The sequence below is a fragment of the Pungitius pungitius genome, chromosome 20, assembly GCF_949316345.1.
Source record: "Pungitius pungitius chromosome 20, fPunPun2.1, whole genome shotgun sequence".
NCBI classification, from domain to species: Eukaryota; Metazoa; Chordata; class Actinopteri; order Perciformes; family Gasterosteidae; genus Pungitius; species Pungitius pungitius.
Window position 1 is genome coordinate 8,263,208 of NC_084919.1, and position 26,338 is coordinate 8,289,545.

General features: G+C 45.1%; 1 protein-coding gene across 3 annotated transcripts in view; it reads right to left on the minus strand.

Annotated features, from left to right (window-relative positions):
- The window catches only part of nbas (NBAS subunit of NRZ tethering complex), a 106,377-nt gene that overhangs the window by 53,664 nt on the left and 26,375 nt on the right, over positions 1–26,338 (minus strand). The window contains exons 22-38 of one of the 3 annotated variants that reach the window (XM_037449411.2): positions 24,127–24,213; positions 23,315–23,468; positions 20,184–20,369; positions 18,025–18,198; positions 17,619–17,752; positions 15,669–15,731; positions 14,037–14,159; positions 13,838–13,940; positions 13,555–13,632; positions 13,267–13,421; positions 10,447–10,559; positions 8,520–8,633; positions 5,714–5,827; positions 3,885–4,042; positions 3,354–3,437; positions 1,512–1,622; positions 743–856 (exon numbers count right to left, since the gene is read on the minus strand). In XM_037449411.2, coding sequence (XP_037305308.2) covers positions 743–856; positions 1,512–1,622; positions 3,354–3,437; positions 3,885–4,042; positions 5,714–5,827; positions 8,520–8,633; positions 10,447–10,559; positions 13,267–13,421; positions 13,555–13,632; positions 13,838–13,940; positions 14,037–14,159; positions 15,669–15,731; positions 17,619–17,752; positions 18,025–18,198; positions 20,184–20,369; positions 23,315–23,468; positions 24,127–24,213 — 2,065 coding nt within the window. Of the gene's footprint in view, positions 1–742; positions 857–1,457; positions 1,623–3,353; positions 3,438–3,884; positions 4,043–5,713; positions 5,828–8,519; positions 8,634–10,446; positions 10,560–13,266; positions 13,422–13,554; positions 13,633–13,837; positions 13,941–14,036; positions 14,160–15,668; positions 15,732–17,618; positions 17,753–18,024; positions 18,199–20,183; positions 20,370–23,314; positions 23,469–24,126; positions 24,214–26,338 lie in introns of all 3 variants that reach the window. The other 2 variants (XM_037449410.2, XM_037449412.2) reach the window with 2 other exon arrangements.

The window sequence follows — 26,338 nt, forward strand, 5'->3', positions numbered from 1 at the left end:
CTCTCCTCCCTCCACCACTTTCCTCATTGTAAGTGTTGAGCTAAAAAACAACAATCCCACTGATCCCACTGGTTGGTAGACAGATGGACGCGGGGAGCCGTTATTGGTGGACGGATGATGGAAGGTGGATGAACGCCGGACGGAGCGGCGCAAGGGATTTGGAGAGGCCCATTAACATGCCATGAGAAGAGATGTATCGGTGTTCTGTTTGCCCTCGTGTCCACTCTTTAAGCTATCCACATGATTTGTGTCTCTGAATAAAAAGCACAGTCATGGCCCGTGGCGACCATTTTCTAGGCATAAAGGTCAAGCTCCTTTTTCTCTTACTTTTCTACTTTCAGAACTCTGTTTTTATGCCTTTTCCTTTTAGAGTTTTATGGTATTCATCTCTCGTCCTTCATCTAATACATACAGTACTTCTTCTGTTATGGCTTTATTTTTTTTTACCACATCTTAAATTTTATTGTCTTAACATTATTTTTTGGTTTATTATTTTTGCTGATAAATACTGTTAGTATTTTCAAATGGCTTTTGGCACTACTGAGTATGAAATCAATATTCATTTTGTTCAACATTGTTTTTGAAGAGCTTTATAAATCAGGAAAAAAAAATCTGATTAAATGCCTAGAGCCAAGCATTTCTGCAGTTATTTAAGAAAATAAAAGGAGAAATAAGCACATCAGGGACACAAACGGAAGAAGAGAAAATAATGAGCCATGAAGGCTGGTCTTCAGCCACTCACCAGGTCCACACAGGCATCATCAATGAGTTCCTGATAAAAGGGGCTACAGCCTTGACGCTGCAGGTTGGAGTTCTCACAGGCCCACTCCTGACTCGTGGCTCCTGTGCCGTGACCCTGAGGAGCCATCAAAACATCATTAAACTTTCACAACATGCCCACAGCTCTGTCATCTCCCTCACTCTCCTTCACTCTCTGACTCAAGGCTCATATCATCTTTTTAATTTTTTTCCCTCCACTTACTCTCTACTTGGAAACGTGCGACTGAGAGCCGGCCTCCCAAATCGCTGCCGGGACCGAAAGACGCCGTCAATTCCTGCCCACCGCCGAGCCAGATGTTGAAATATTCAACATGGGGCCCAATTAATTATGCAGGGGTGCATTCTCTCGATTGGTTGTTTTCTTTAAGGATGAGGCCTATGAAGGCTGTGAGTGAGCGTATTTGAGGTAAGAAGGCAGGGGCAGACATGCAGCTGGGCTTTTTCACAAACACACACACACACACACGCTGTGCAGCCCAGGAACTAGCTCAAAACAAGCTCAAAGCGGTTACACACACACGGTTGTTGGGCTGGCGTTGCTGGACCACGCACATTTTAGATCCACAAGTTAGTTCGATATTTTACTTATTAGACCCTCTGTTGCCCCCGACAGAGAGAGAGAGGCGCCTTCGGCTTGAGCGGCAGATCGCATCAATAAGGTCATAACGTGTCCTCACATGCAGCGGCCGGAGGTAGTTGAGCGAGTCCTTCCACCAGCGGTGGTCGCTGACCTTGGTCAGCACGGCCTTGGTGGTCAGTCCGGTCGTGGTCAGCACCTTCATGGTCTTAGCTGTGGTCCTGTGCAGCAGGTCCCCCGCCGAGGCCACGGAGGGAGCGACGGCCTGGGGCCCAGCGAGCGACAGCGGCAGCAGGAGGGACAGAGAGCATGGCAGCCACGTTAGTCCAGTGCGTCACTCGGGCGTCGCTGCAGTGAGTCTTTGGTTCTTCATGCAGAAGCATCTAAACACTTCTTAGTACTTGGCAATAAAAAAAAAAGTTCTGATTGCTACATCTGTACTGTGGGGCTTGAGGACTCTCGAGCATCAGAGTGGTATTAGACATGGTTGTGTTCTTTTTTTTTTTGATTAGCTACATGAGAGGAGCGCTCGAATTAGAGCAGGGCTCTTTGTGCCTGTTGGTTTGTTTGTGCAAAGTGGAAGAGGGAATTAGAAATTCTCCCAGCCCTGTCTGAGAGAGCCACAGTGAGTTCTTGTAGTAAATGTGCTATAAGTCTCACAGGTAATGCATCATGTTGTGGAGGCAGTGTGGGGCAGATTCATTACACAAAGATCTTTTTACCTCTCTTGAATCAAATTCCATCCAGTGATTAACTCCTCGACACAAACCCAATTGCTTGTTTGTTAAAGAAGTTCAACACTATGGGAAATGTGCTCATTCTAAAAAGTACAAGTTAGTTGTTTGCCAATTTTTTTGTTTTTGTTAATTAGGTTTGGTTTTGTTTGCATTTTATAAAGTGTATATGTGTTTTCATCCTAATATATACTATACTATATACTAATGTACTAATAAGCATTTGTGACCAAAGTCTATGGAAATTACCATAACAATATAGTTTACCTACTATTTGCTCTCCAGCCATTTAGATGAGAGACACCACCCCCCTATATGTCCTTCTAAAGCCAGTTAGCTTAGCATAAAGACTGTAATCAGGGGATAAACAGCTGGCCTGGCTCTGTCTAAAAGGTCACAACATCTACTGATACTCTAGTTTAATGTTTGATTTGTGAGTGCGAGGTGCTAGTAGGCTTGTTTATAAGCTCTTGGGATAGCCAACTGATTGTTGGCTGCAGCATCAAATTTGACAGACATATATGAGAATGGCGTCATTTTTCTCACCTAATTAGGTCATCATTTTTTGAATGAACAAATGAATAGTGCGTAGCACCGCGGATTGCATTCATGGGGTATTTTTGAAAGTGTGCCACCAGTTTTCATGGTATGCTGGTTTCTGCACAATTGAAAGGGGTTTTAAAACCAAATTTAGAGAGCCAGTGGGCCGAGGCCAAATCGCTTAGTGCCTTTCATCAATACTTTATTTAGCAAGGGATTGCCGGTTGGGGAATGAAAACAAACCAAACATACATATAGTCGAGATGTTTGATTAAAAAAAAATAGAAATACAATAAAATCACCTCTAGAAGTGCACATACACACACACATACATACACATGCATCTAGGGCCTAAATATACACAGGCAAGGACAAGGGACATCAATACAACAACAAAAAATGACAACAGACAACTCCAAATGAGCTCCCGTCCCCACACAAGGGGGATGCAATGCACGTCATGAAACATTAACAGCCACTCAGGGCATCATAAAGCTGGCGGTGCTGATGGGGAAGAGAAGGCATGAATAAACCAAGCCAGCCGAGCAACCTTAACACTAGATTTACACCTCATCAAATATGGAGCAATAGGAAAGCACACAAACCGTACTAAAGCCCGCACCCACACAGGAAGAGCAGAGGATGCCGCTACAACTTGGGGACAAAGAGCAATCACATTAACATGCAGGAAGGAAAAGGAACGGAGAATAACATGCACAAACCTTGACTGAATCGGTCTCGTCGGCCTCTCGTCCACTCGGAGCAACAGTGGGCGCCATTTGATAGTTGACAGCCTGGTACAAAACCTGGAGGACAGAGACGGGGATGAGAACGGAAATCCAAGGATGACAATCTGCTATTTGATTGGAGCAACCTCATTAGAAGCTGTGATTTTTGAGTATAATTGGTATGATTGAAAGGCAAAAATGTTGAAAGGAGGAAGTTTTCAATGTGCCTCTTAAAAGAAAAAAAGACATTACCATAATAATAACTTATTAGAAATAACTTCTGTTCCAGGAGGACATGCATTTGTTTTGATTGATTGATTGCAATGTATGAGCTTGATTTTAAAATCCTACATGTACGGTTATTAATTATGGTCTAACTCATTTTTAGTCACTGACTATTGGTACAAAGAAATACCTGTATCAGCTGCAGGAAAACTAAAGAATAAATACTATAATAAAGAGTTCACATTGGTGTCATAAAAATCCATATTGGTGAAACCACAATAGAAGGTGTAGTAGAGGCACCTGGGTTTGCAGGTCGCTGGAGGCAGCCAGCAGGCCGTGGATGCTGTCAGGGGGGCAGTGGGTGAGAGAGAAGGCCAGAAGCTCCTGTCGGGCCTCCAGGTCCTCGTAGCCCTCACACTGACCCAGCAGACTGCACACTTCCCACGCTGGACTGTACCCTGGAGGAGGACCAGAAGGGAACCGGAACAAGCAGAGGAGGTAAGGTGAAGTAAGAGGAAATAAGACAACTTTTAATTCATGGGACCGAGGGCAGGATATAAGAGCACCTGCTGAGAGAGAGAGAGTGCATGAAGCTATTGCTGTGCAGGAGGTGATCAAACTCATATAAAGATTGCTGCAGGGGTAACGTTGTTCTGTGGGCCAAAATAAGATTACTGGGTTGAGTGAGGGTGGACTAGTCGGCGCCACAACTTTATTTAGTCTCATTTAGCCATGAGGTAGAAACCACTTTATTGAAGACGTGTTGAGGTATTTGATACCATAGAACAAAATGTTTGAATATATTAAGCTTATGTTCACCTTATTTCAGACATCTAACCAAAAGCCCATTTGTAAAAGCCCTCGCGTTCGAGACAATCGAACCAGAGCGAAAATACATTACTCATTATTCCTGCACCACTCTACACAAACACGTCACCAAATAGCTGAGCAAAAGTGTTTTTCATTATCCATCAGCCTCCTTACATGACTGCTGAATCATCGTGAATCAGATGGGCACAAATACACACACACACACACACCGTAACAATTCAGCGAATTTGTTGTAAAAAGCAAAAAGAAATGGAGAGGATATAATGCTGAGATACTGACACAATAAAGTGCAACCTTCCAAATACACATTTCATTTAATCACAGTCACAAAGCAACACTTCATTCCTCCAAACAGATCCAATTACTCCCACTGCGTTCACAGGCAGAGAACCTCGGTGCTTATCAGATTACACCTTCTCATCCTACAGGAGACCTTTGTCTCATCCACACACCGTCTACCGATACCCTGCAACGTGGGAATACTCATCCAAGTCCTATTGGCTTGGGTTTCTTACGAAACAGGGTCAGACAAAACATAATTACCGCAGCGACCACTTGGAATCCCTGCAGGGAGGCCCTGAGGAGCAGGCGGTCTCACTAAGGATGTCATTTGTTGTATTGCTGTTGCAATTATCGTTCTTGAACAAGGACGAGCACAAAGCAACTCAACCTCAATTTGGGGATATCTAAGGAAGGAGGAAGCCCATACCACTACAGTCATCGACTTAAAAGACCACAAAGTCCACCTCAGTAGTTGACAAAACCCATGGACATTCATTTATTTTAAATGTCGTTGTAAATGTTGTTTATTTCAAAGTTTTACTTCAGGTTTTTTTCTAGAAATCTGGATCATCTCCAGTTTTAAGTTTTGATACAGGAATAGAACGATGTACGCTTGATGATGTAACACCAGCCTAGAATGACATCGTGATGCCCCTTGGACAGAATGTGAGTGGATGACCGTCTATTATTTGTCCGTCAAGAACTTCGTTGACGCGCTGCAGCATTTCTTTGGCATAAAGAAAAGAACCCCGCTAACACAGTCCATTCCATGATCCGAGGTCATAAAACTGTTGCTGCTTCATTGTTCACACGAAAATGGAAGGCTAATGAAGGGTTGACAAAGAAAAGTGCTGGAAAAAAATATAGACCTTTTAACAACAGTGACTGTGTTGTCCGGATTGTAAAAGTTGAACACACTTTGGCAGGAAATGACATTTTCTGGACAGCTCTGTGCTCGTGTTCTGTTCGAAGCAAAGGAGGTGGAAAAGTAGACGGGCATGAGGGGGGGGGGGTACCTGCGGCCATGACGTCCTGACAGTGGATGGACGAGGCCTTGAAGTCCAGACACTGGAGAGCTTGCTCCGCCAGCAGGGTCAGCACTTGGCCTCTGCGCATGTCCTTGTCATCTCCTAGATGCACAGGAAGGTATCCGTTTCAGCGCACATCAACACACAGAACTGACTAGATGTGGAGGTTAAAACACACGCAACGGCAAATCTCATCATCCTGCATATCACATCTGGCTTAATAAACGTCTTTATTAAATCTCTTGCTGAATGCACTCAGAGAGGCTCAAGGTTGCAACATCAGGGCCTCTGACTGTATTAGACCAAGCCTGGGACCGCATATTAATCTGTCTGCCGTAAATTAGGTTACTGCAGTCTCAAACCTACGAGTATAAATATTAAAAAGGAATGAAAAAAAAGCAGTCTCGCTGAAAAGGAAAGTTTGATAATTTAGTGTTGGTGGGATTGGTTGTGGTGTTAACATTCACGTGGCATCTCAGGACAATCTCTGATCGCTATCTGAGTTTAGCAAACAAAAAGGAGAGGACGGGGCGATGAAAGGAGGCAGGAGAGGGACGTGTGTGTGTGTGGCCGATAGGAACGTAGTGTCTCTTGCGAGGGGGAAAGAAGGGTTGGTCAAATATTTTCAGTGACCTGTGAAAGGTTTGTCTTCAAATGCTCTTAAGAACTCGAGAGAAAGGATGTGCATTTGTGCGTCTCTGTGTGTGTTTATTTTGGACTGAATACTATCATCAAGACATGCTCTGGCAGTTATTTCAAGCCCTGCTAAATCAGGCATCTCGGGAATCCGATTGAAGACTTCAACCGTCATTCACGGTAAGAAATCTTAAAAAAAGAACCAATTGGAAATAGTCAATTCATTGCTATGAAAACAACACAAGCTCCTGAAGCTTTGCACCGGATCACCACCATGAATCCGTTCCGAGTCAGCACAATTCAATAGCACAATAATTATTGATACATTCAAACAAAACAAATAAACTTTTGCTTCGTATCCTCTCGGCTCCCATAAGAAAGAATGATTTACGGAGCATTTCTGTAGAACGAGGCAGGAACCAGACCCAAAGGGCTTCGAACCGCTGTGCTGGTGATACCTGCATTAAATATGCAGCACGGAGCCCCCAAGCAGTGCGCCCTTCAAAAGCTTCCCCCCCCCCTCCTGCATTTATTTATTTTAAAATGTGTTTATTCCTCTTCTCATCTCCCTCTGCCTTCACCCTGAATTACACTGGGAGAGCTGCCTGCCGACTGAATGCGAGCAGCAAAGACAGAGGAACGCCACGAGGCCGGTAAGCAGGTTCCCTTTTGGATGGTGACAGGACTCAGAGAGAGAGAGAGAGAGAGAGAAGACGGAGAAAGAAAATACACACGCTGCGACACACCGGCGGAGGGGAGTCTAGCTTTTATTTGTCGGATGAAACACACATGGCGATACAATGAGCACCTTTAGCTTTAATGCAACTTCATGTAGCCGTGGAGGGCTGGGGCGGCGGCCCCAATATAGTACATGAGGATATCTTTTTGGAATTCATGAATTTTAAATAGGAATTTAAACTCGACCAAAACATAGCCTCATGTGTTGAGTCATCAGCTAGCTGCAGTGTGCTTGCAGTGATACTGTAATCCCAAATGGGCGATATGAAGGCTTGCATGATTTTTTTTTTTTATATTCTAAATATAGGAGAACCCCATTTGGAAAACGGTAAAAAAGACTGACGCTTCAAAAATAAAATAAAAAAACCTCAAGCGCAGAGGTTGTGTAAATAACTTCTAAAGAAAGTGAATATGAAGGGATAGAAAGTCCTTAACTTAAAGCTAAACTAAAGTCTGTATACCAACACGAGACGCAGTTAGTCACTGGCTTTCCTGGCGAGATGTGAGAGTCTGTGAGATGTTGATAAAAAAGGTTTCAGATTGCAACCGACCGAAATGTTCTCCCTTGTGCAAAAAAAAAAAAAAACGTGCCACAGTCCTGTGCCTCCGCGTAGAGTACAGAGTCAGTTAGGTCAGGTAGGAAGCTCATTCCAAGTTAACACAAGCAGAACAATTCCTGTTTTCAGGTGACACTCGATTAAACCTACACCTAAAAATTATACCTGTTGATGTCATACTCAAAATGCTACACTTCACAAGCTTTTGAATAGTCTTTTAGAAACAACATAAACAATTTTTTACGTTTTATTATACAGATGATGTAGCTTTCACCAAACTCATAAAGGGGTTTGTAACCATTTCAAGCTTTGAAGAAAAGTAATTTAGGTGCCTCGTATGAATATGCTGACATTCATAAAACAATGCATTAATCCTCTACACATCTTCTTACAAATACATGTTTATATATTTGTTTAAAGGCTTAGAATAGAACCTGCCTCTGACTGTCTTGACTACATGGAAATTAAGTTGCAAAAAAAAAAAAAACGATTTAGAGAGCGCAGAGTGATGTGTCGGGGGAATAAAACGTGCTTGCTCCTTAAGTGAGGGTGTGCTTCAAGTATGGATTTTTGCTTGCAAGCTGTAACGCCGCTCATGATCCTGAGTTTCTCTCCTGCCTGAGAGCCGCCAGCGCGCTGGCTGAAAGAACCCACGCATGCACGGGGTACGGCTCTTCTCCCTGTGTGGGCGGTCCTTTTCTCACTTAATCTCAAGGGTTTCATCGTGAAACCGCCACCAGAGCACGGACTCAATAAGCCGACGTTCACAGAACGCATCCCTCAGCCACCCGGTAAAACCCAGAAGAGGAAGCAAGGAGAAAGATGATGGGATTGGCGCTGTGCAGGTGTGTGTCTGTGGGTACCTGCCACTCGGAGAAGCGAGGCCAGATTCAGCAGAGTGGTGGACTGCTTGTAAGCCGTGGGGCAGTGGGCGATGCATTCCTCTATGAGAGACAGGCGGTCCGATCGCAGGCGCACTGGGAGGGAGAGAGGGAGAGAAGGGGAGGGGTGCATGACATATTTGGCAAATTAGGGACTATTGAATCTGGAAAGAAATGTTGGAGGTGACAATAAAAATGATGTTGTGCAAATGATGCAGCTGCTGCCTTGATGTCTGCAAAATATTAAAATGGCGTATAGAGGAAATCTCCAGCCGGATGATGAATTGGTTTGTAGTGATGACGATGGCATAACATTAAAAAAAACAGTCCCAGACGAGGTCGTGGACTTAGGACATTTCTTTATTCCCTAATTGCTGACATTTTGTGGACCAATTAGGTAATACATTAATGGTAGTTATTTGCAGCCCTGCAGGGTATATAAGTAAATATACAAAAAACACACACAAATCACAGTTAAATCCCGTACGGTAAAACGATTTTCATGCAATTTCATTTCACTGCCATAAATGCATCACTAAATCTGCCAAAATGTGTAGGATTTGGGCATTTTATAAACTGCACTTAATTTTAGAAGATTTAAGATGCAACATGTCCTGCTTGGCATTCGCCTTTGATTTGGCCGTTTAGGTGGTGCATTGTAGTGAATTTTTAGGAGGGTTTGAAACTTTTCCACAATTTGAATTCAAGACACAATAAAATGCATTTTCATGTTTTCTTTCCTGAAAACCGGAGAAGTAGCGTGCGGTGGTGCCTCCGCAGGCTTTTGAGCTTTCCCTGCTGAGGATGTTGACAGCTCGGCATCACTTTGGGCAAGGCCCAGAGGAAATTCTGCGCAGGGTGTTAGTTCCGAAGCGTTGCCTGAGGCGCTGTGGGGTGCTGCAGGAAGCAGCCTAAAATGGATTACATATGCTGCGATCCTTTCACTTTGTAGTGTAGCTTGTTAATCTGTGTGTGTGCAAAAGGGATACGGTTGTAACTTAAATATAAATAGAATGTGTGGTTTTGTGTGTTCAGAGTACGTGTGCGTGGGTCTTTCAGTCAGTACATGCAGCCAATTCAGAGTCCAGGAGGTGATCACTTACACGAAACTCACAGAATACAAAGGAAAGGATGATTGGACAGTTTTACTGCACCTCTTTGTTTGGGTCATTTCCTTCACTTTTATTTCACACACTGCACCTTCCTAAACTCCCTTGTGTCCCCACTTTCTCTCTCAGGTAAGGAAGGATAAGTGGGCAGTGAAAAAATAATGCACGTAGACTGCAAGGCGTGAGGAGAAAAAGAAGTGCGCGTAAGGTAGAAAGAGTGGAAAAAGAAACAAAAACTAAGGGATGTGTGATGCAGAAAGAGAGAATGGGGAGACAGCGGGGGAGGGTGGGAGAGAGGGCAGTTGCTGGTTCTCTCTGTCACAGTGGGTTTTATTCTGCCAGATCACTTTGATGAGGGCAAATGGGGGAAGAGCGCACAGGCCTGAGGGGCATAACAACATCTCGGTTCAGAGGTGAGGCAATGAGGGGGCCAAGCTGGCTCATTGTGGCTTTAACAGGAAGCCAGGCCTGGAAACCGCTGCGTTAGAGAAACTCATGTGGAGCCAGGAGAGAAGGAAAAGGAGAGGTTGAAGGTGAATACTGATTGGTCAGGTTTGCAGATGGAGAGCAAGCGTAAAAAAAAAGAAATCACGTATGTGAGTGTAGCAGAGAGTGCACGTGGCGAGCATTTGAATCCTATTTAGGCCCATCAGGCATATGTTGTTTGCACAGATAACCCATAAATAACCATATATTTATATACAGTGGCGGGAAGAAGCTCTATATTATGGGGACGAAGGGACTGAGAGCAGAAGCATTCCAACACAGAGAAAGCACATTCCAGCACACTTGTGCTGTACCTTGCAGAGGCAGGATGCTAGCGCTGAAGTCATCCAGTTGGACGAGGGCGCTGATGAGGTCCAGTTCCTCCTGGACGGCCGGAGGACAGTCTGTGATCAGCTGGAGACACGACCTGGCCAAGACAACAACGGCTTAAAACATGGATACGTGACTACCAATCACATATAATAATCTGTACCATAAGAGGATGTCTGAAACACTGACTTACTGCAGTAAGTTTATGGCTGAAGTTCAACAATGTACGAGACATTGGTAGTATAGTTTATATTATTAAAAGCTATAAACTTTCAAAGTAGTTGTGACAAAATGCCAAAATTCGATCTGGAGTTTGTGAAGTTTCACCATCAGGAGACTGCTCAAATGGATTTATTTACAAGGTCAGAACTCATTTGACGGAGAGTTTCACTCTTATAACGCAATCCACACTCATTACCTTTAATGGGATTATGTAGCACATCACTTTGCATATGTAACAGTGCACTGAAAGTGTGAGTGTGTGTGGTGCCTGCTTGAGATGCTTTCTAATCAAGCAATTATACAGCAAAAGCAAAATACTGCAAAGCTTGAGAGATTGAAAAAAAAAAAAAACCAGAATGATTAATTTACAAATAAATAAATCCCCCATAAAACAAGAGCTTAGAGAGGAGCTCTGACGTCGGTGTCAGCTCAGTACAGAAGAGGAATCTTGTCCTTGGAGTGTGTAGTCAACAAAGCCAGCAGCACAGGAGAAGAGGCCTCTCAGCGTCCCTGTCGGCGTAATCATAGCAATCCCAAGCATGCTTCTTCAAAACAGGTTGAACACACACACACACACACACACAGCGAAACCCTCGGCGGCTTCCCACTCTCAGAGCGCGGCTGGCGTTGGTCCCAGGAACAAGAGGTTGGTCCTGGCGAACGAGAGCGGGAAAAAGAGCCTGTGTCTGGGCGAATGAGGGACAGAAGAAGGGCCTGTTGATTACGCGCTGTCGAGGGTCTGCAGGGTGCAGCGTGTGGTTCTTGGTGATTGTGCGCGCAGGGCTTAGAAAAAGACAAGCGGTAGGAAATATATTTTTTGGGTGTCGATATTTGTTGGTGTCGAGAGTCACAATGTGCCTTGCAGCATGTATTTTGGAGTGTGCGGATAACTACGTCCTGTTGGACGGACACAGGGGAGGTCACACAGGTTAACATTTGCATAGCGGTAATCAGTGACTGCGTGGAGCAGCACATCGAGCAGCAGTGTGCGGACGCAGTTATTCTTTCTTCATTTTTGCCTCTAATAAAAGCAAAAAAAAACAAATCACCCCTTTTGGGAATATTGCTGGTACTTTTGCACTTCTTGTTGAATAAGAGGCATTATCATCTTACTCACCAAAGTACCTTACTTTATTTTTTGCCAATGGCTTGAAGCTTAAACAGCAAAAATGAGTTAAAAGCAAAATTGGAAAATGTTCGCCATTGCGATGCCTGGAAGTTCTGATGGCAACATGCATGTTGGTCCACCTTCCTGCAATCAACCGAAAAAGTACCATAACAAAACTCAAAATTACAAATAAGTCTATTTTAGGTAATTGGAGAGAGCTGTGATATATTTCAGAATATAAAGATCTGGGTGATCACGCGGCTTAGCGAAGTGGCTGTAGAGTTCGACGCCAACGTGTTGCTACTTCACCTGTAACTTATTGCAGGTCACCAACCAGATGGCGTACACATGCAGCGGCCACAGAAAAACAGAAGCCTTCCTTTATAGCCAGAAGTCTAGAATCAATTTTCTACTTTCTCTGCCGGCCTTTTGGTGCTCGGCAGGAAGTGTTTTTTGTCTTCTTCAACAAATTCCTTATACAGGTGGAAACAAAGTTTACAAAAGCAGACCGTATGAACTGTGGGCTATTAAAAACAAATCGAAATTATTTACTAAAATACAACGTATAGCTTGAAACCTCTTTTCACGCAAAATGACGGATTAGTTGATGCTGTGTTTGTACGGTTTTCTTGGCCTCCCTCAACTGTGTTACATGTGAACGTCTCTTTATCTCATCCGAGCCTCTCTTCTGCCTCTCCTGCTATATGAAGGTGATCCTGCAGTCATACTGCAGGATCACCTTCATATTTGAAGGGGTTTCCGATTGTTATTTTTAGAGGGATCTCTGGCCTTGCTTGGCGCAAATAGCCGCATGCTTTCAGGATAGATGGCCGGTGCAGTTTGTGTGTGTGTTTGTCTTGGGTATTTAGTACACGGGACAAAATGTGTGTCTGTGGAGCAGTTATTTTAATCTAAAGGACACCGGCAGCCGGGTCTGTAGGGACTACAGAGCGATTGTATAAGATCAGACGCTAATTTTTGTCTCATGTCTCAAAAGCACGGACACGCACACGCACACACAGCGACTGTTACAATGGATGATAATGTCCAAATGCATGGAGGGGGTTCTCTGCATGCGTTACTATAAATGAATGACGACCCAATTACTGCCCCACTTCCCCACCAGGAACAGACGGTAAGGTTGGGCACCCAGCAGCCCCCCCTCTGAGATCTGAGACCAGCAATTGACATAAATTCACTCCCAACCAAACAAGTATTTGGTTTAAACTTAACGCAACGTTCCTATAAAAGGAGGAAGTGAAAGCCGCCACCAATATTTTACCGTGAGTCAGTCATGAACTGACTGACATGTACATAGTTGGTTAAAAGTTAAATCAAACCCAAAACTTCAAAATATTTTATAATTCATTTCATTTTACAGAGTAAATGTGTGTGTAGTAAGGCTCAAAACTACTTCTATAACGAGGATGATTCACAACATAAATCGGGAAATACTACTCATTTTGCTCCTTACCTGGCCAGGCCCATGCAGGGGTCTGTAAGCATTGTGGATGAGTTGAAGTACTCTCTAGCAGCAGCTAACACCAATTCCAAGCTGTTGTCGTAAGCCACCTTCAGCGCGTAACCTTTACCCCGGAAAGACAAACTGACAGGAATGTCCTGGCTGACCTGGAAACATGAATATAACATTTAGAGATCAATGAGACTGCAGCATTAGAATTCATTGTGGGCAGTTTCATATATGTGGACCAGAATGTGCTCTGTGAATGTGAAGTGGTGTCATGAGTCATGTTTAATATACCTTGGAGCAGTGCATGTGCTGCCCCGCCAGGCGTAAGTTCTCCACACGGCTGGAACACAGCAGGGACTCCACAAAGACCTGCAGCATTCAGCGAGGAGAGGGGATATTATGCAGGGAGAGAAGGCGTTCAACTTCAGAATTCATTGCTCCTGGTGGAAATACACCGCTCAATGTGTCAATTATGGACAAAAGTGTGATTTTGTGACCTTAAATTATAGCTTTTGCTCTTTTAAATAACACAATTTGGCTTCAACTCCGTGTCATCTTCTCTTGATGTTTTTACCTGGTGGCATGTCTCCGGTTTCAGACAGGTGTAGACATTCTTCTGCATGTGGAGCAGATCTTGCAGAAGACCTGTCCACACGGTCTCACTCACTGGAGGAACCCTGGACACATGCATATGAACGTTAGGTCTAGTCAAGGGATCTCAACAGACATTTGTGATTCCACCCGTCGGTGTGGGGTCTTGTCGATGTTCGTACTTGCGACCGGTGTGGCGGCACAGCTTCACCATCAACTGGTGTGCCTCCTCTTCACTGTTCTGACTGTTCTTCACATATAAAATGGGCTTCTGCAGGCCGTGTTTCTCCAGAACCTCCGACACACTGAAAAGCATCAACACAATATGAGTACAATCGCTGCCGTCACTGGGTAAGGTCACCGGAAATATAATCAAACAAATTAGGGAGAGAGCGCAATCAAAACAAAGAAGAAAAAAATTCAGATTTACGGAGTCTCACTTTCAGCAGAAGCTGGGATAATTGGCAGTGATAGGTATCACAGTTTCAAATGCCAAAGGAAACTGGGGTTCAAAAAAATAAAAGCGATGAAAAATCGAAGGGAGGGTACAGGTGCAAAAGAGAGCAGATGTGTAAGCCGTTCATTATTTTGGCAGCAGATAGTCATGTGTAAGCCACGGTGCCGATTAGAGGGAGCAGAGTAAGATTGAAGAGCAACACGATGAACCGCGAGCGAGCAAGGCGGTGCCTCTTTGCTAGCAAGTGTTTGTCTGGAGGGATTTCAATGCTGGCAGTAACATGTGACCAAGGGAGCGAGTGTGTGCGTGTGCGTGTGTTTGTTGGTGCGGGATTAGCATGAAGCCCCTCCGAGTCTCAACAGGGTCGTCTTGCTACAGATGTTCGCTCTCTGCTGCAAGTCATTACCATGGTAAACAGGTGACTGTGTGCGTACGTGTGCAAAAGATAGAGATTAACATGTGTGCGAGTATGCGAGTGTGTTCGCTCGCGTGTGAATGTGTGTGTGTGTGTGGGAGTGTCTGCATGTTCCCTGTGCACATATTAATGTGCCAGCAAGTGGTAGCGGCAGCAGCTGAAAACAGATTTTATTCTGGAGGCGCTCAATGAGCAGACACTTTGCATTTACTCCCTGATTCATCTGGGTAGGAGTGTGTGTACGTGTGCGAGTCACAATGCTTCAGCACAAAAAATATACATCAACACACGTTCCTGATTCCCCGGGGTGCGTTTGGATATGGTGGTGTGTGTCTGCATGTAAATACGCGTGGATAGTTGTCTGCAAAGGCCAACACGGGCTTTCCTGTTTTTGCCGCTTCCCTCCTCCTCCTCATCATCTATATTCACATTCCCTTCAGGCTCCCGCCCCTCCCCCTGCTTTCATCCGTATCCTCTGCCCTTCCCCCTCATAACTTCTCTATGTTTGGAAGTTCATCCTGAGGGGAGGGGTGGAGGAGGGAGGGAGAGTGAGAGAGAGGGATTTCAACCTGTAACAGAGAAAACGCCTCAGGCTGTTTGAATACCATGAGGCAGACAGAGGTGCTTTGATATTGAGTGTCAGTGTGTGTGTGTGTGTGTGTGTGTGTGTGTCTGCCAGTATATCCTTGTCAGTGTTTGCATCAAGCTCATAACGGGAGAGGAAAGCAATAAGCACGACTACAAAGTGAACATTTCCCAAGTAATGCAGCACTAATCCACCAACTGATGGGCTCCTCCTCAACACCTTTAATCCCTCGCAAACAGACGCAGCAGGGAAGCGTTTGTTCCTCCCCGAGTCCACAGCCCAAAAGGTGCGTCCAGCTCCTGAAACTAGAGAAGAGGGGACGACCGCTGAAAGATAGCGTGAGCGCACTGAAGTACCTGAGATGCTTCTCAAGTTTGTCCACCTGATCGTGGAGGGACGCGGTGACGTCCGTGTCTGGTCTGTGGGACGACAAAAACACACAAACAAAAACACGATTATTATTATTATTTTTTTTAATAAGTGTGTGTATGCCCTTGCGTCTGTATGACACTGGTACAGCGAAGTGTATGTGTGGGTGTGTGGAAGTTGTACCGATTCCCCACTAAAAATAAAGCCCCATGATGCTTTGCCTCGAGGCAAAGGATTCTGGGTCAGGCTGGCCTGTGCCCCACTAGAGTGCTGACCCTGATGAAACAACCTTCTCTGTGTGTGTTTTGGGAGAAAACCATTTCTTGCTTTTTTCACACGCACAAATCTCTTGACCTCCCAACGCATTTCTCTTCTTTCTGCTCTGACTGGCTCTGCTGCTCCTCTCCAGCTCTCCCCCCCTTTCTAACATCCCATTCTCCCTCACTCCACTTCCCTCCCTTACCGACTAATCCTCTGCCCACTCCCCAACTCTCTTAGGGAGAATACACGTCACGTTCTTCTGAGCAGACCTAATTAAGCTGTCTCATAAAAAATAAAACAAAATCTGAAAATTGGGCTGAAACTATTAAGTTGTGGTTTCTCTCCTCGCAAATTTGCAATATTCTATACTCGGGTGGCAATTTTGGAGATTAGCAAATCAGAGAAATCCCTCCTGGGAGAAGCTGAAGGCATTGCATATACAGTGAAGGCTTGCGGCTAATCCAAACTCTGCAGAAGGGAAGCATGTCTGCCAAAGTGAAATGCTACCAATGAAAGAGAGAAATATTAAGGATTTTATATACACTCAAATACTTGTACAGTAAAACCATATTTTGAGTAGTTCATATGCTCACTAGCTAGTGTGCATTTTTTTAAAGGACTATTAAGAGAATACGCACTTGGGGCACTGATGGAGTGACCGACTCGGCTGTGACCTAAGACATCTAACAAAGGCATTGTTTCTGGAAGGAAGATAGAAGATGATGCTGCTGCTCATAGAAATATTCAGTGTATTCATCTTAACATTATAGTGTACTTCTGCATGGCTTTGGCTACATTTTTGTCGTTTTTTTTCACATTGAACTGGAAAAAAACGATATATATTATTATATATAGGATCCAACACCCAGGAAAGTATGTTTGGTTAAAAATAATTTCAAGTCAACTGTTTAGTACGAGCCTGCTGCTAAGCCGAACCATAATATCTTGTTGCATTGCAGTTATCCCTGCTGCGAGTGTGAAGGGGGAAAAGTACAAGATCACAGCATACAGCAACAGCACAGCCAAAGCGAGCAATGTGAGCCCTGTTGAAAGGGGGCAAAAGACGCTATTGTTGAAAAGTACGCAATTAAAGTGCACGCAGAGGGGCACATTTATATAAGAAAGAGACATTTTAGTTCATTCAAAGTATTCAGAACCCTCTAGCGGACCATTTTACCAACAATTCTCTCTTTTGTACTCTTGCTTCCATCCTTTCACTCCATTACTACTGTATCACCCACACAGCCTCGTGGGAGACTTAAAGGAACTCTTTTGCAGGTGGAGAGAGAGAGAGAGATGGATGGGTAGATGGATTGATAGATGGCTATAGTTGGATAGTAATAGCATAGGATGTAGCAGGGCTAACTGATCACTCTTTGGGGTGGGAGTTAAGCGAGAAAGAGAGAATGAAGAGAGGTAGAAGAGAAAAAGGTGAAAAGGGAGGGATGCAGAAAAGGAGGTGATGGTTAGGTTTATTGATGGGTCCTAAGAGAAAGGCTGAAGGAAAGACCCTGAAGGAAAGAGGCAGTAAGGGTTGAACCGATGTATTGTTTCCAATGAGGCAATTGGGGACTGCTTTATTGCGGTGATATCATGGTTTACTAGAAATAAATCCGTGTGACGAGTGTGCGTGGGTATGTGTAAACATGCATGGCTGCTGCGTCGGTGTGTCTCACCCGTAGCCCCTCTGAGGCAGACACTCCAGGATGTCATAGCAGAGGCTGAGCTGGTCATCTCTCTCACAGCTGTAGATGCACTGCAGGGCAACGGCCATCAGCTCATCCGGGTCTGCGATGATCTTTTGCTGGCACTGGAGCGCAGGAGAGTAGAGGTCAGTGTCACTCTGTGTGTGTGTGTGTGTGTGTGTGTGTGGTGCATATTTTCAAAACGGCCACGAGGCATGTCCTTGGCTGTGCCCTTATGGGGGTCATAAATATAACATTTACAGCACAGGGAGACAACACTGTCCCTGACATGGCACAAACAGCCACGCACGCTGTGTGTGTGTGTGTGTCTGTCTTGTGATCATCCCAGCCGGACACCCTGGACCGTTGTGTTTGTGTGTATGTTTGGGATACTTGCGTCGGGTTTGGAGTGCTGGAAGATGATGAAGGGCAGGGTGAGGTCTTGCTCGGCCAGGCTGACCAGGTACTCTCTGAGCAGGGACTTAGCCGCGCCCTCTTTCTGCCCCTCGCATCGGTGCAGGAACGGCACCATCCACTGGGTGGCGTCTTTCACGTAGCGCTCGGGGCTGGACTGTTGACAGAAAAACATTAACTAGTGTTAATGAAATGTATAACAGAGCGTCAATAGCTTTCAATAATCTCCTCATGCTGTGAACATGTTTACTGTGTAAATATCTCTTGAAGAAAACTCAGCGACAGCTTTCACACAATCACTGAATATTCCCACTATAATGCTATAAAAACTAAATAAATAATGCAAACCATCTAATAACGTCCTTGTCTTACATGATATCCACGATATTCCTCGAATACTTGCAGCGATCATTTCTATCATTTCTATGGATCAATATTCGCACTGACCATTTATGGCAGAATGTGGCAGGAGGCTGAACCAGCTGCACACACTTCATAAAAGATCATAAAGGTAAATTGCATACTGGGAAGTAAATGTAAGGTTTTATAAGTGTATGAGTTGTTTTGGCGTAGTGTGAATCCTATTCACTTCTTTATTAATGAGACTTCGGGTCTTGTTCGGCACAGATAGAGTTAGCTGAATAGCGGAAATTTCTTGTTACAATGCTACACCAATCAAACACCATAGTCCAAACTAATTGTATTTCTTTTTAAACTTGTTACATCATGGGTTATAAATGCCTTTAGTCAGTCTAGGCTGGCAAGGTTATATTTGTCCCTCTATCGCGCGTCAGATTGTCACATGTAAAGTTATGTGTTTGCTGCCTTCATTTTCTTCTTATTTAGATTCATGTGAAAATAGTGCAAAGAATCTAAGACTAAATTTCCATAAAGTCGTGCATTGCAATTAAACCGGAAGATGACTTATAAATGAGTCAGCGTGTGGGTTTTGCTGAGTTGTCTGCAGATGCATGTGGAGTTTATTTAGGACCCCGGACTCACCCTGTGACAGCTCATGCTCAGGATACACCGATAAGAAGGAATGCACAGGAAAAACATCGATTTGAGAAATAGTCAGATGGTAAATGCTAGCGTGCACACCCACAGGCAAACCTTTCCCTTTGCCCTACCCAATCTCTGATAAAGAAAGACATCAGACGCAGGCAACGCGGAGCATTTCATCTAAAGAAGATGAGGTGGACACTTAAAAGTCACACACACACACACACCGCCCAAAGGGAGTAGCCGTCAAACAGCATGTGTTAGCGCAGTCAACAGGATTCACTGGCTGCCTGCCTGTATGGAAGATCCTACTGGCAGGGGTCCTCACCGGCTAAAGCTGGCAGTTATTAGCTACAATTTAGAGGACAACTCATATTATGTCCTCCAAGGGGACTTGAAACTGTAGTAGCTACTACACACTCGTTTTCATGGCTCTCTGCCTGAGATTGGATGGAGAGTTTGTGTTGTCCAATGTCAGAGATTTCATAAGTTAAAACAACGGATTCACAGTGAGATGGTTAATAATGACATTTTCACATTATGTGCAACTTCAATTCCTCTCGTTGCCTATTCAAGGTTCAATTAGCGTACATCATATTCTTTTCAGCTGGAGTGAATGATTACAGATTCTTCATTTGGGGACATCAAAGTGAAAAGTAATTGCAGGGAAATGGAGTATTTATTCCTATTTCTTTGCTGAACAACCCACACTATGCCAGCTAGACAAAGCAACATGTTGCAACATTCACTTATCACACAAAGAAATATTAGGATTGACAGACTGCATTGTAAAAAGAAATACATAAATGGTGCAATCTCAATTAAGGGTTTGATGAATTATGTGCAAATACTTCAGAAGAATTGGGTTTTGAAAAAATGTGAAGAAGCAAAAGACTAATAATGACAATGACAGATATCCATGGCCATCCTGTTTGGATCCAGAAGATAAGTTCAGTTAATGTTTTTATAATGTATCTCTTGTGCCTATATAACCCTGACAGATAACGCTACATCAGCACATACCTAGTGAAAACCATTCAACCAGACTTAAATCATTAATGTCATGCAACAAAGAACACAAATTATGGGAGAATAAAAATCCTTCTAGCGAGAATGTGAAATGTAAAATAGGCCACTTACATTTTTCATTAGCAGGTGGAGCTTGTCAATGTCTTTTAGCTGCTGCAGATCTTTAAGTGTCAGACTCAATTCACATGATGTCTCATACACGAGTGTTTCCATGGTGACCAAGTCGTCGGACAAGAGCTCCAGCCCCGGGATCTTCCGCTCCTTCGCCAGACGCACCAGCGACAGGGCACAGTCCACCTGATTGAGACACAGAAAAGCAAATAAGGGAGGACAAAAAAAAAGCAAAACAAAAAATACCTGTCTGAACAGTTAGTGCAGCATTTACGTTATTACGTAATTCTTCTTTTCTTACCAGTCAGAATTGTTTTCTATTAAGAGAAAACACCATGTATTTAATAAGATAATGTACTTACTCTTTAGTGTGTGTTATGCAATTGTTGGACTTTTATTTATTTCTTATTTACTCTTAGGTCAATATTGGAGCATCCATTGTATGATGTATTGTGCGTGTATTCAATCAAATACTCCGTGCTGACCCTGCAGTGTGCCTCCCTTTACTTTGGTGCTCACATTCAACAAGCTGCTACCGTCACAGCGGTCCTGCAGCGTGATGAAACAACCCCCTTGAAATTCAAAGCCAACACCGAAACTCAGTTTCTATTTACAGGTCATTTTATTTTGTGCTATCCGTCTCCCAGGCCTGTTAAAATCAAGTTAGCCCGGTCAAAGTAACGCACGCAGCGGTCAAATCAAGACATTTTGGAGCGAGTTGCCATGTCATTGAAAAACTGTTGCCGAGGTCGCTGAACTGGGACGCAAACAAAAACAACAACATCCCAACTAATCCGGGATGAAATAATACCAGTCAGTCATTACTAATATCCAATCATTAGTCTTGGGACAATAAAACGGGGAAGAGTTGGGCTTACTGCAACTCTGGGTCAATAAAATTCCCTCCAGAAGAGCAACGGGTCGATACCCTAGCACCCATACGCCGGGCAGCCAATCGATCCTCGGCCACCTGTGGACGCGAGCCAATCAATAGCAGATGCCGCCGGGCCCTGTGGCGATGATTGCTTTCTGCCCGCCTTTTAGATCAGGAAAGCCCTCAAGCACAGCGGTTAGTGCAGCTTCTGGCTTGACCCCCAGCACATGACCGCGCACACACACACACACGCACACGCACGCACACACACACGCGCACACTCGTTGAATTAATAATCGCACGCCTCCACTCGGGGGAAAAGGCGCCCAGGCACAGAAGGAGAGGGAACCCGAATCACCTGGAGTCAGAGCCTGAGCAATTAGACACAACAAGAGAGAGAAGTCTATTGATCGAACTGTGAGTAAAGATGCTGCTCTTCCTCCCCCTCCCCCTCCTCCTCTCCCCTCCTCCTCCTCCTCCTCCTCCTCTCCCCTCCTCAGAGAGATTGCCAGCAAACCACGGGCAATTCAGATGTGCGAATATCACACTTTCTAATTACAACCTCATCTCTGGGCACGGCCCTCACCCTCCTCAGCGCTTAGTAACACAACTCGTGTCCTCTGTCACTTCACTTTAATTTGCCAAACTCAATTTTGTCCCTCTTCGTCTCCCCTGCGTGTCCTATATCGGCCCTTTTCTCTCGAACATAATTTTCTCCTCAGTCACCCCGACTGGCCTCCATTTGAACTCCACATGTGGCCCCTTTGCCGTCTGTGTTTGCCCGTCTCTCCACTCCGTCCTTTTGGTACCAACCGTGTTTCAAACAACGCTCGTCTTTTATATCCTTTGTATCCTTTATTTGGACCCTTTCACACAGGTCATTTTTGTTGTCTCGTGGCCAGAAAATGAGATTACTTCCCCCCTTTTACCTTACCATCCAGTCCCCCTCCCATTTTTGTGTATGTAATACACACTAACATAACATGAGGTGTCAGATTGCCCCAGCAATTATCCCCTTTTCTCCTCCACTGGGTGTGCTTTCATTCTCTGCTTTTTCAAACCCATCTCTCACAATGTCTCTCCGCCACTGAATCAACTCGTCAATCTTCCCATTCAGCGCCTTTCTTCACTGTCGCTCTGCGACTGTATTTAAAACACTCCAACTTCCTCTGATCTGCCGCCTTTTAATCAAACCCCATTTCCCTCCATTAAAACGCTCTTCCAAACATAAACGCGGCCAGATGAGGAATCGGCGGGGCTCTTCTTCCAAACAAGAGGGAACAAATGAGATGAAATAGTAAAGAGGGCAGGAAGGAGGGGGAAAAACACTGAGCTGCTCCAATGTCACCCTCCGTTCAATCCATGCGAGTGTGAGGCAAGAGGCTTGAGAGTTTGGGAAGCTCCCAAGAGGCTGGTGGAGTAATGTGTCAGAGGAAAGAAAAGAAAAAAAAGGAGATACGGTCAGATTGAAAAGGAACAAGTGAAGAAATGAAAGAGATGGTTAGAGAGATGAATCAACACACGATCAGTCTCTCTTTCTTTCTCTACGAGTGGATGATGAAAGGCATTGTCTTCGAAATATGAGGATTGGACTCCCAAATCCCCCTGTCGACCGCCCTCCTTACGCCCAGCGAAAAGGAATGAAACGGAGAAATGAGGGGGGGAAAGATATGACTGCACCCTGGTTAGTCCTTTCACAAAGACAAAGACGGCGCTGTGACACCCTTGATCCATCACTGTGAAGGAGCTGGAGGGGGACAGAGCTGCCATGTGGAGGGTGTGGGTGGAGAGAGTGGGCCGCTCCAGCGGCTGCATCCCATTACTCCACTAAATAAGTCCCATCAAGTCCTGTTTTTCTATGGCACCGAGAGAATGAAGCTTAGGAGACTCTTCATTAGAAGTCCATCCGGCACATATGACAATGACCGCCACAGATAGGATCAGAGTGACCTTGAATGATGGGGGTTGGCTACGTCTCTCTTCTGCAGCCCGAATGAAAGCTCGTCACTTATTTCTGCCGCGATCATGTAAGAGAATGTGCAACGGCAATTATCACACGAGGAGGTAAACCTGAAAAGGAACCTTTGCGCGGTGTGAAAATGTGTCACCTTAATGCTAAGTGCAATTCGTTAAAAGCCAAGAAACTACTTGAGTGAAGAGTCTTCGTGGCAATCTGGAGTCTGACTCTTTAAATCCGTAGAAATAAGGACTCGGCTAGCTTTCTTTTTTTTGCTAAAACATGATGGAGTGCTGCTACCTGTCTGGAGCAGGAGTCAATGTCCTTGGCTCGGCTTTGGTACCAGTCGGTCAGTAGCTCGATGGAGGGCGAGGCTGTGCGGAACCTCTTCAGATCTGGAGCGCCCTCGTACAGGAAACCGTCGTCCTCAAACAGGTTCTGGTCCAGCATCGCTCTGAGAAAGACCGTAGAGATGATATAAAAGGGCTGGAAAGGGGAAATGTCTGTAAAAATCTATATTACATTCTGTATTTTTCCTTATACTTAAACTTTTACTATCAATTTAGAAACGCATCAATGAGTCTGCCACCCGGCCAGCGTGAACATTGTGCTTTATCTTGAGTCGATCCCACATTTACTGTCCTGCTGCTGTAAATACATTGGGTTTAAGTAACGGGAGTAACATATTGATGCCAACAACAGGGAAGGCGGAGAGAATTGAGAGGCAGAGATTGCGAGAATAATAATGCAAAAAATTATCATTATTATAATTTATAAAAACAGCGAGGCAGAGGAAAGAATACGGCAAAAAAAAGGAAAGTATCACACTTTCACCCAGCAATACTGGGCCGAGCGCGCCACAATAGCCGATCGGTGTTATGACTCGACACAAAAGAGCAATAAAAAAGAAATAAAGAGCTCGCTAAATGAAATTGTAAATGAAGCTGGCCTCCCGAACGCAGCCAGCGAATGCCATAAATTGGCTGCTCAACAAGATTCTGTGTTGGTTTGTTGTGGTTCCGTTTCCCATTTAGACAAGAGGACGTCATGTTTTGTTGATGCCGGCACGAGCACCTGGCCCCGTAATGGAGCATGAATTTGAACAATTCTACCTGCACTCCTCCGCCTCGCACCAGTCCATCTCTCTGTGCCTCTGCTCGTCCCATGGAATCAACACCAGCTCGCCTCCGTCATCCGTGCTGAGGGTAAAAGGAAAAAAAAAAATACACACCAATAAGTCAAAAAGAGCAAAAGAGGCGAGGCTGGAGAGAGGTACGGAAGAGGAGATACTAAATCGGAAGAAGGGCTTTAGGAAAAGGCGCTTACCTGGAACAAATACCCCAACAAATACGAGCGGCTAGGCAGGAGTCAAAAATACCCCCCCACCCTATAATGGCACCTGGTAAATCAGCAAAGACATTTACTGTCTCAAACCAAACGTGGTCATAAATAACAGGGAAACTGTGGTGACAGGGAGCAACTTATGGGAAATGGGAACAGCGGAGCATAATGGGGAGGGAACCGGCGAGGAAATAACAGAACAAAAAGCACAGCGATAAACAATTCAAAGAACTTTTGGAAAGACTCCGAGTCGTGCCCGAGGTTGTAAACAAGCCCGGGACTTTTATTTTTCCTAAATGCCCTGTTGGAGCTCAGCTTTGCTTCTTCCCCGGGTCTCCTTGAGTGTGACAGGCCTGAGGAAGATAAAGGAGGAACAGAGAAGAAAACCGAAGTGACGAACGACTCGGTAACCTCGCGTGTCAGCGCCGGCGGGGCTCGCGGCGCGGAGACGGACGGCCCGGACGCGAGCCCTCGCACCGGGGACGCCCGGGAGACGAGCAGAAGCCGTCTCGTGCCTCATTCTCGGATTAATGCACTTCTTCCGGTTAGCCATTTTTCTGCAGACGGAAAAATATGTACTGTGGATGTAAAAACTCAAGTAGCTACAAATCATGTGTAGCTTTGGTGCAGTAAAAGGCCGCAGCCATTTAACGCGGCCATAAATTCTATCCAACCGCAAAAAATACACAACACGTGTCCAAGCAGCGGGGATGATTGATTGATTGATTGATTGATTGTCATGGCGCACAAGAAGGAAGTTTGTTTTTTTTCCCCACCAACACTCACAAACGGGTTCATCTATTCAGATTTCAGTTTTAACGGCGAGGGGCCGATTTGTCCTCTAAAAAAAGGCCCCCAGCAAGAGAACCTCCACATGCTCCCCCACCCCCCCTCCCCCCTCTCGTCGCTGCCCGACTCCAGCGGTCCTCTTTCCTCATTACCGACAGCCGGGCTAGAGGGTGGAGAGTAAATATTGGGTGCGCTCAGATATCGATGGAAGAGAATGAATTATTCCGCACTCGCTCCCCCTGATCTACTTCTGGTCTGTCGGAGGGAGGCGAGGAGGCGGGGCCGCCGAGGACGATGGAGATGCAAAGCAAATTTGGAGCCGATGCTTTAGTTTATCTTTATTTCCCCCGGGCTGACTCTCTCAGCCTCGGGGGGCAAAGTTTCCAACCAAAGAGCGCCGTTTCTGCATTCTTCTGCACGTCGTACCCCTTGCATACAGGAGGATATTTTTTTCCCCAAACAGATGGCCTCCGCCTGCCGCAGTGGAGGAGCGACACGCTGTCGGGAGGAGCAGTCGGTGCCCACGGGCCGGGGGAAAATAGGAAACTGCCCCACAGCGGCAGAGCAGTGATGGATGCTCACTGCAGAGCCACAGCCACCTGACCTCCATACAAACTCCGACACATCCAATGGAAGAGTGCAACGTGTGTGTGTGTGTGTGTGTGTGTGTGTGTGGCTGCAGAGCCCTAAGAACACAAATGTTTATATATTTACGTTTCTGTTTTACTGAGCTCCAGGTGGAGTCTTGTATTCATGTGCTTCCTGACACAACTGTGTATGTGGTGTATGAATAACTTACATATCGGCACAGGGCGTATAGGAATAGTCAAGCATGGAGGAAGGGGGAGAAGGGGCCAGGGAGAAGAGCGAAATGGAAATAACAAGCTAGAGGAAACGGAGAGGCTGAAATGGATGGCCAGCTGCACTCATCAGTCTGTCCCCTGTATGAGTGAACTGTAGGTGTGAGGAATGCAGCGCTCCTCCATCACCTACTGCTCGCACATCTTCTCCTCTCCGATCCCAGAGCAAAAAGTTAAAAACTAGAACGATACAACCACCAAGTATTGTAGCATTTTTAAGTATTAAATGTTGTTTCCATTTAAATTTAGAATCCTCGCTGTGTTTGCAGCTGAGCCCTTAAGCTATGTGCGTTCACTTGGAAGAAGGCTTCCTGCGGTGTGGCGGAGAGAAAGA